At 38.3% G+C, this 10,585-nt stretch overlaps 1 protein-coding gene across 3 annotated transcripts in view; it reads right to left on the bottom strand.

Moving 5' to 3' along the window:
• Nucleotides 1-3,065: 3,065 nt before the first annotated feature.
• The window catches only part of Pdzrn4 (PDZ domain containing ring finger 4), a 367,112-nt gene continuing 359,592 nt past the window's right edge, over nt 3,066-10,585 (bottom strand). For all 3 annotated transcript variants that reach the window (XM_015493232.2, XM_048802552.1, XM_048802553.1), the window contains one exon: nt 3,066-7,191. In XM_015493232.2, the coding sequence (XP_015348718.1) occupies nt 5,665-7,191 (1,527 nt within the window). In that variant the 3' untranslated portion in view covers nt 3,066-5,664. The remainder of the gene's footprint in view (nt 7,192-10,585) is intronic.

Raw genomic sequence — 10,585 nt, 5'->3', positions numbered from 1 at the left:
TCTCTATGTATCACTGCCCAGATCCATCCTCTGCGTTCTTATCCTGCTGGGTCCTGGGAGGTGCCAGCTGGTTGAGTTTGGCCAGGGAGGGCAAAAGAGGAGCTGGAGGGAGGAGAGACTCTGAGTGTGTCCTGCTGTCTCCTTGCTTGGAAACAACACCATGGTAGTAGCTGGATATCTTCAGAATTACTATTTATTCCAGTGGCTTTTTCTTCTGGCTCTTTTTCACTCGGCTCCTTCACTGAAGCTAAGTTCTTCACCTTGTTCCTTCTGTTCTGGGGCAGTGATGGCTCCCTGCCTTTGCTGGCCTCTGGGAATCTCACTATGACTTGTGCACATTTTACACCAACAGTCACTAGAGGTGGTTTTGATTTTTGAGTATTTTAAGAAAAGTTTAAATGATATCTTTTGACTTTTACTCTTTCTTAGAGGTCTTCCAGAATCCAAAGTGTAAAGTATGCACTAAAAATACAATAAAACTTATTTAATCTTTTATCATATAGTCTTGTTGAAATCTTTTACAAATTTGCAAAACATTATGGAATCTTAGCAATCATATTGCCTCTATCTTGAAATATTTTGCTATTTCATAATCCCACTGATTATATCATCATGGCAATCACTGAAGTTATTTTTAAAACATTATTAAAAGAAATATTAAAATAATGAGAAATGGAATAATGATTAAAGGCCCTAGAAGTTTGTTATGGTTTAGATATGTAGTGGCCCCAAAAGCTTATCTGTGAGACAATGCAAGAATATTCAGAGCTGAAATGATTGTGTTATGAGAGTTTTAAACTAATTTTCTACTGAAAGGGATTAACTGGGTGAAGACTGTAGGAGATAGGGTGCGCTGGAGGAGGTGGGTCATTGGGGGCATGCCTTGGGGTTTTATATTTGCTCCCTGGTGAGCAGAGCTCCCTGTGCTTCCTGTTGGCCATGTTCTGAACTGCTTTCCTCTACCATGCCCTTCCACCATGAGGTTCTGCCTCACCTTGGGTCCAGAGCTATTCAGTCAGCCAGCTATAGACTGAATCTCTGAAACCATGAGCCAAAATAAATTTTTTCTTTCGCTACATTGTTCTTGTCAGGTCTTTTGGTCACAGAAATAAAAAATCTGACTAGAACAAAAGTGATGTGAGAGTGAAAACACATCATTTTCTGTTTTCTTATTGCATTGCCCAAAGGATTGTACAGTATTTCACTAGCCAGGTTAGTACACTATGGGGTCCCAGACATGGGAACATATAGGGGTTTCTGACCCCTATGGGAGTCCAAATTCAGACAATAGGTCTCATCTCAATGTGGCTCCTGGCTATAGCACCCCAGAGGTTCTCTGAGAGATGATGTGAAACCCTTTTTCCAAAGCAAGGCTGTGAGGTCACTTAGGCTCTAATCCTGTGAGGATTGCAAAACATTCTAAGAGCTAGGTTTGTAAGTATCTGTGCTGATGGTTTGCTAGGTTTCTCTCTTTCATACTTAACCCTGCAGAGGGGAGACTCCTTGCCTCTAGCTTTGGAACTATGGGAGGAAGTGCCAGGATATTTTATTTCTCTTACTATGCTGTTGTCTCAGGTCTCTGAATCTTGCCAGATTCCCGTTTCTCTCCTGCTGATTTTCAGTGTTCTCCCACCATCACTTATCTCAAAATGCAGCTAGACATTTGTTGCTTTGGTTCTTCCTTGTGGAGGAATAGGTGAGGGCTGTGTACCTCTGCTCAGCCATCTTGAAATGTGTGAGATATTCCCAGAGCCTAAGTATCAGCATCTGGAGAGCAGAGGGCCAGATATTTCTGGGGGAAGATCTACTGTCTGCATTTTTTTAAAAGTAGGAGTGAAATAATGAATATGTTGCAGTATTAAACTTCATTAATTGAAAACTAATAGATGTTATTTAATAACCACATAATATATTGATATTTGCTAATGAAAATAATGAATAAAATTTGATTGAGAATAGAAATAATGAATTGATAAAATAACACAAAATAAAAATAAAATGTTCTCAGCAATTTGGGAGGCTGAGACAGGAGGATCACGAGTTCAAAGCCAGCCTCAGCAATGGCAAGGCGCTAAGCAACTCAATGAGACCCTGTCTCTAAACAAAATACAAAATAGGTCTGGGTGTGTGGCTCAGTGGTTGAATGCCCCTGAGTTCAATCCCCAGTACCGCACCCCCGACACACACACAAAAGTGTTATTTAAATTTAAGGAATATTATCGTAAATCATCTAACCAAACCATAGGTTTCTCAAGGTCTGAGTTGAAAAGTCCCTCATATAGACATGTGTGATATCAGGTGGAAAATAGGTCGAGGTTAAAAGATGGAAATCTTTGAATAATGATCTTGGGACATCAGATTTTATCCCATAACCAGGAAAAGATCCCTCAAGGTATTGAACTTACATTGGAAAGTCGTGTGTAGGAGAGCAAAAGTGATGGGCATGCAGGATAGATTGGAAAAGAGGCACCAGGAGCCAGAAGAGACCTGCTGAAGCAATTAGGTATGAGACCTCGACATTCGGCCCTTGGGCTATACCTATGGTCATTACAAACAATCTGAAACTTTTTGAAGAAAAAAGTGCTTGTGACTGACCAGATAAAGGAGAAACTCTGAAAGGATCAAGTGATTAGCTTGGGAGGCCGGTGGAAAGTGATGTCCTCACAGAACAAGGAATTTGTGGCTGGGGAAGAGAGCAGCAGCTCCTGAGAGGGATGGAGATGGAGTTTAGGTGGATGATGTAGATGGGCCTGAAGGACATCACCCTACTGTATGTTTTTTTTTTTTTAAAGGGAAAATCTGCACAATATATGATGGCCGCAGAATCCTTCTTCATGGCAAGTAATGAAGAAATACCATTGCATATACAGTTTCTCCTGTCCCCTTGTGTCTTTGGCATATGGCTATCATAAACTGATGTCACATTTTGAATTTAAAAGGCAATAAAAATTGGAATTTCAAAGGAAAGCCCAAGTAAAATATTTTTTTTCTCTTTTCACTGAGATATTTTTTTCTGAACTGAAATAAAATATCCAACATATAGCCACTTAATTTTTTTTTTTTTGCTCAGCAACAGATTTATTTTTCATTACCAAAAAGACATGTTTAGCACGAAGGTAGATTATATGGAAAGATAAAGCATAACACATTTTAGATTTTCACTGATTTTTAAAAGAGAAACATTTCTCAACTTGTAGAACTGCATAAACACAAACATGAAAAACATTGTCACTTTTTTTTTTAAATTGGCAAGCATACTTGTCCTTCCTAAAATTAAAACTAAGCTGGTAACTTTGGAAACACTGCATTCTGTGAGATGTATAAATGCTTCTTTAGGAAAATCCACATATTGATTCAAGTTGCAGTAATCACACGTTTAGGTATTGAAAGAACTGAACTCTTAAGACAGGCAGGTATTCTTTTTTAAAACATAATGTCAAATGTTAACTCTGGGTGTATGCAGAGTATTCTTGGCTAGGCTACTGTACTAACAGTGGCTAAAATTAGAAGTGAGGACTTTTTTTCAGTTGACTTACTTTGCTGTTACTACTATTATTTCAAAATTTTTGGTTCCAGCTTTTCATTATTTATAAGTTAGTTTTCCTCTGTGATATCCCTTCAAAAGGCAAGAATTGGGAAGGTTAGAAGAGTAAGGAAAGCAGTAGCATAAGGACTAATATGTGGATGAGAGAAATGAATAAAGTAATCTAGCTCAACTAGTAGACATCATTATTCAAATGGCATTCTACCAGAGGCTTACAAAGACAGAGGAGGACACAGTGACCTACCTTCATGAAGTTGAAATCTATGTTGGGACACAATAAGTTTTATGCATATGATTTAATAATCAAAGAATAAAATTTCCAAGGTAAAACAATATGCACACTCATGTATACCACAGACCTGAGAAAGTCCCATGTAATCAAACAGGCTCCAACAAGAAAATGTGTCACCATCTAAGCGAGGAATAGGATTTGCTAGAAATCTCAGACAGAAAATAACATAACTTCAGCAGGAAGAACAGGAGCTAGGAGGAATAATTCAGAAAAGATCTGTATTGGAGGAACAGTAGGCAAAGCTGCAAGTTCATGGAGGGCCTTGAATATAATGCAAGGCATCAGAGTCTAATTCAAGAGGTGATAGGACGACACTGTGGGTTTTGTACAGGAAAAAGCTTCGGAAATAATCCAGATGTTGTGTATCCATTATATTAAAACGACACGTTGGGTTGAATGAAAACAAGATCAAACTCATGTTTGCATGCACAAATTTGATCTGGCCTTTCACTCTGGGAGCTTGTGATTGATTAACCTATGATATGATTTATCAGTTCAAATGAAGAAAAACTAGATTTAAAAAAATCTGTCTAATCATCTAACAATCTTACCTTTTAATAAACTGACATATAAGGCATTTGATTCTGCTGAAAATTAGTGCTGAGATGGCTTTCCAAAATTTATTCTTAAATTATCAACTCAATAAATGAACTAAGTGCTAAGGACTAAATTTTGTCCTCCAAAAATTCATATGCTGAAAACTCTAACCCCAGCACATTTGATCTTCACTTTCTGTCTCGAGAACTGTGAGAAATTCCTGTTGTTTAAACCACCCAGTAGATGCTATTTTGTTATAGCTGCCTGAGCAGACTAAAATACATCCTATCATTATAAATAATCTCAAGCACTTTACTGATCCTCTTTCCATCTTCCCTGATTTTTTTCTTGGCTTTGTATGACATGAGTGGCAGGCAAGAGGATCATGAATATATACTGAATGTTTAGTTAGCATCTGTTAGGCACTGTACATATCTAATTTGATCCTGGAAGGAATATGTGACACAATGATCTATATAAGAAGTGGTTCAAGACAACTTTATTGAAAAAAAAAGTGATAGAAATGTACACAGTTTATAATCCACAATTAGGAGTCTTCTAAATAGTATACATGTATAACTAATTTATATCTGTTAACCACAGTGGACAATGAAAATAAAACACTCCTTGATAACTTTTCTTAGGATAATCAATAATTTATTTCTTTTTTATTGTCACAGTTATCACAATTACCTAGCTACATGACCAATGTCACTACAAATCACAGGAAGATTGTCCACCTACACTTTACTGAGACAAAGACAACGGCCATTATGTGTTAAAAGTACAAGGTGTTAAAAAGAGGTGTTTATATGTGTAAACAAGATGTGGCATGTGATTTATTAACAGGTTCAAATTAGTACATATTATGCAAAGAAGCAAGCATAGAAATTGTTTTGGCATTGAATTATTAAAGTAGAAAATAAGTAAACTAGAGAAATAAATCCAGATTTTTAACTTACAATAGATACATTAAGGTAGGAAATTAATTGGCTTCTCAGTATTTTTGTTCAAGTTTTTTGTTTGTTTCCTTTCGTTTTTTTGTTTTGTTTTGTTTTTTATAAATGAGTAATATGAATATATCACAAGTTAAGGAAAAGATCTCAGCCAAAAAAAGAAGGTACTGGCATATGAAAAACAAATGAAAAATTACCAGGTTATTTTGCTTACAAAAAATTTAAACTATAAAGAGTCACAAAATATATATAAAAACGCCACATTGAACGAGGCAATCATACTCTACCGAAACTGGTAGCACCCTCTGAAAATCAGTTGCATTCCATTCATTTGGTCATACGGTGGTGACTGACAAAAAGGCATTATGAACTCTTGTGCCATCGGGAGACTTGGCGCCATGGGTCATCAGTTCTTGGATTGTCATCCAGTTATCTAAAATTTTCTTGTTTCTCTTTTTCATCATCTTTTTGTGACTCAGTTCAATGATGTTGATCTCCTTCTTGCCCTCGCTGCCACTCTGAGGACTCTCCTTAAGGCATTCCAGCCGGCTCCGCATCATGAACTCCCGGCGCCTTCGCTGCTCTTTGGCCCGAACCAGGTGTTGTTTCCTCTCCTCTTTGCTCCAGTAGCGCCCCATTTTCATCTCACTCATGGTGTCATCATCTGTGGTCATGCCACTCCGCTCCTCCTTGATCTTTAAGGCACGTTCCTTCAGAATTCGGTCTCGCACTGGTCTCTTGGTGATGTACCGGGTCCCGTCACTCCTAATTTTTACCTTCCACTCCATCTTGGGCTCGGAACCCTTCTGAGATTCCTTGCACATGCTCACCAAACTGAGCTGGCTCTGGGCATACTCCACCGCAGACTTCTGTTGGATTAACTGCATGTAGCTTTGATAATGGCGAGCGTGGGCTGGGATGTTTGCATACCTATAGGAGGAGCTGTGATAAGGAGAGAGGTAAGGGACGTGTTCACTAACTGTCTTCTCATGATCTGGAAGCGTGCTGCTTTCCAAACTCTTCTCCTGGCTTTCAATGCTACAAACTTGTTCAGTGGTTTTGGCTTTGGTGGATGTCGACTCTTTGCTACTCTGTCCAGAAGGTGCTTGGTGGGTTGCAATTGTGCTTCTCAGGTTTTTCTTATTGGTGAGGTTGATCAATCTGGGAAGGGAACTGTCAGGGGAACGGTCTACGGTTAGTGGTGTACTTCTGCAGCTTTCAGCTGTGTTATAAGCACTAGAACTGTCCTTGTCTGACTTCTCTGGATGTTCGATGATGTCATCTAATTTCCCCCTTTGCATATCGAGGCTGGTGTTGTAATTTCGGAAGCCTCCATCATGTAAAGCCCAGATGTCTCCATATTGGTCTGTCACTTTCTGGAGCCTGTGAGCCTGCATAATATTCTGGCACTCAAGTTCAATGTTTCTTAGCTCTTCATTAAGTAACTGTAGCTCATGCTCCACTCCCTCTTGCTCCCCCTGATTGCACTCAATTGTGCTGCTTGAGTAATATAGGTCATACTCTCCATGGTTTTGAATCTTGCATTTGAGCTCCAAGAGCTGCCGGAATCTTTCACACTCCTCATCGTGGTTGCCAACACAGTCTGAGTCAATGTATTCACCACACACAAAGCTCTCGTTGCACTGAAGTTCCACGCTTCCTAGGGTGTCTTGGCTTTGCCCCAGTTCTCTCTTGCTCTTCAAAGATGTACCGCTGGGGTCCTCTGCTGCGTTCTCCTGCTCTGAACTCTCCTCATTTCTCAGGCTCTCATCTGTGCGCCCCACCCCACTGTCCTTCTCATGGTTGTTGGAGGAGGATGTTGCTGTGTCTGTTGTGCCTTCTTCTTCTTCTTGCTTTTTTGGCTGAGAAAATAAAGTTGAGAGAACAAAGGAAAATGATTTGAAAAACATTGATTGTTGAAAATTGCTTGTAAAACAATGCTTCTTGGCAAAATGCAATTCCTAGAAAGCTGCTCTAATTTTAGTGTCTATATAAAGATATAGATTAGTATCAGGAATGAGGACAATTAGCTCATGGAAACCTTCTAGGCAATGAAATAGAGAAAATGAAAGTTGCTTGGTTGTGCCTGTGATATTCACTTGGGTATAAATAAGAGGACACATGTAAATGAGTGACTCTTTTTTTTTTTTAATTTAAGCAAACAAAGTGATATGGGAATTGCTTTTATAGATTTTTCTCCTATTTGAAAATCTCTGAGATGAAGATGTATAAATGAAACACCTTTATGAATCTCTGAGATGAAAATACATAGAAAGATAAGACAGAATATGTTGATGGTCTTCAGCAATATGAGACCTGGAGTTCAGAGGCCGTAGTCACCTATTTTTTTTTTTCTTTTGAGTTTTCTTCAAGTTTAGAGCCAACTTTATTGACTTAGTAATATGCTGACAATAGTAAGCCCAACACTACAAAATTGCAGGATGGGTTTTACGTTGTGTATGAGAGCCCAAAATCTTTCCATCTATAGATGTGGAAGGTTAATCCCAGATGAATTCAGGTTATTACTAACAGAGGGATAAGAGGCGAAGCTATATCTCCTGGAACTTCTTATGTTGCCAGCATGGCATATTCTTGAGTACATGTGTTGACCTCAGTGCAATCTTGAAATCACATCTCTCAAAAGCAACAACAATTTCTTAGGACTCATTTCAGTTACATAAAAATATTTTTCTACTTTCAACCAGTAATTTCTTTCAGATATAAGAATTGGTGCATTGCAAGTAAAATCAGCTAAGGCCTGGACCCATTTGGACATAAATTCCTTCAATAACAAAGTTCTTTAGTTATACCAGGAAAAGCCTCCAGGCCTGGCAGTAACCATTCTTAGGCTTTGGAACCAGCTTTTTAAGAATGGAAATGAGCAGAAGAAGCCAGGTTGTCTGGTTGATGGTGTCAAAAACTCAAATGATCCTGCACAGAACCTAACACACCCAATTTATGAAGAGGCATGTGAAGAGGTATGCCATCCAAACAGTAAGCAACTTTACTTCCTCCCTGTAAGTTCTCCTGCTCCCACTAACTGGGGAAGCAGATTTCAGTTCCTTTTTAGCTCTTGGACCCTTTTTTGATTGACAACACAATAAATATTTTTTATTTGTGCAAAAGCCTGGTGCATTATATTGGCTTCCATGTGTTCTGGGCAGTGGTTGCTTGTTTAATAACATTTCTAGTGATCCAGATAGACCTTGAGTCCTGGGACAGCCTCTCTGGGGTTCTTTTGCCTCTCAGCAGGGTGCAGTTGTGGTTGCTGAACTTTGGTGGCCACTTGGACTGATGTTAGTCTGGAAGGTGCAACTGCCTGAGCTTACTTCCTATGCAGCATTCCTAACCATCTGAGCCTGCTTTATTATAAAACTGAACTGCTCCCAAGAACAAGAAGTCACTGGGAGAGTAAGACTATTAAGAACAACTCTGCCTCAAACTGAACTCTCTCTCTGGTTTAGGGGTATGAATTGCCCCTCTAGTTTTGACTTTTGAGGATGAAATAATCTCTGTGGGAGTCCTGGTATTTTCCAATTTCTGGAGTCTGTATTTAGAGTCCAAATAATAAGGATTCACTGATGGGCTACTTAGTAGTTTTCTGGTCTGCTCTGGAGGACACTATGACTTAATGTAATTGTTTTATTTTTATTTTTTGCCTATTACTGGTAGTCTGTAATGATTGTAAAAAAATGTGTTTGTAATAATTATTTTGATAGAGGAAGGTAAGATATTATTTGGTGGCTGTAGACATAGTCCTATTAGAATATTTATCTACTCGAAGGTCCCTGGACACAAAAGGAAAGAGATGAATGCCCCCTGCAGCCTACTCTGTCCCCACAGGTGACTAGATTTTTATGGAGGTAACTCACCTCTAATGTGCAATGGCCTAATAGGGAACCTCTTCTGAAGAACACACCCTACTCCTGGTGTGGAGGGCACTTTCACAACTCAACTGACGGATTCCCATGAGAGTGGTCATAATACCTTGAGCCATCTCACACCCCTTGGTGTTTGGGGTTTTCTGAGACACACAAAAGGGGATATCTGGCCCATTGGTGACTCTGAGAAAGAATCCCCATAAGGAGCATATTATTAGACTGAAAGGTTTTCTAAACACTCACTCTTGTTGTAGTTATAAGATAAACTTCTCAAATAATGGTCCTGGAGACATCACTGGACAGAAATTAATTCAAACCCATCAAAGTAAGCTGCCTCCAGAATTCCTAGGAATAGTTTGGGTGGGGTACCTGCGGCTACTTCCCTCTTTTTGGCCGGGTTTCCCCGATACCTTTATAACATAATTGAGCTCATGTTAATGTCTTATGGTTTCCCCCTCCCACCCCTCAGTAAATTCACTTTTGTTTCTTTGCACCTGTTCTACTATTTTTGGATTGGCATACCTGATTTAAAAATCTCTCATAATCACCTTTAAGATAATTCTTAGAACTACAATTATAGAGTTAACATGCAAAGGCTTTTAGCTCTCTTTCTAATCTGTTGATTATTCAAGGTTGCTCAGAAGTTTGTTATTTCAGTTAGTCTTAACTAAAAGGGCAATATCTAAGAATTAACTCTGAGATTCATTGAGATAAAGAAATCTCAAAGAAGGTATTTTTCTTTTTTCTTTTTTTTTTTTTAATTTAAGCAAACAAAGTGACAAGGGAATTGCTTTACCTGAAACATTTGGTCCAAAGCATAAGAGTTGTAAATGAATATTAGCAGGTGACCTTAACTTGTTTGATTTGGTCATGAATATACTTTGTTTACACACACACACACAAGCATATATATCCTACATATATGTATATATACACACACATATGCATAACTACTCCCTGTTAGATTTTGCCTTTTATAGAGAATAATTTGTCTCTGCCCTAATGAGGTGCATATGTAGTTCTTTCTCTGTGAATGGGGTAAAGTAATTTTCTCCTCTGGCACATCATATAAAAATTATACAATAATAACAGGGCAGTTCTAGATTATATTTGCCTTACATCTAAGTTTACTTACTACTGTATATATTTCTTTTCTCTAACAGGTATAATTACATAATTAAATATAGTAAAAACTGTTAGTGCTAAAGAGGGATGGAATGTGTAATAAAAGGTATTAAAAACAAGTCTAAAAAGATTTCTCTAGGTAATTGCTATTTTGTTCCACATAACAAATGTAACGTAATTTGGAGGGAGAAGATGATCATATATCATGTCATATTCTAGGATTCTTAATCTTTTCCTAGAAAATTTTCCC

This window comes from Marmota marmota, unplaced genomic scaffold (assembly GCF_001458135.2).
Source record: "Marmota marmota marmota unplaced genomic scaffold, marMar, whole genome shotgun sequence".
NCBI lineage: Eukaryota > Metazoa > Chordata > Mammalia > Rodentia > Sciuridae > Marmota > Marmota marmota.
Note: the sequence above shows the minus strand (reverse complement) of the source record. Positions and strands in the feature narration are given on the sequence as shown.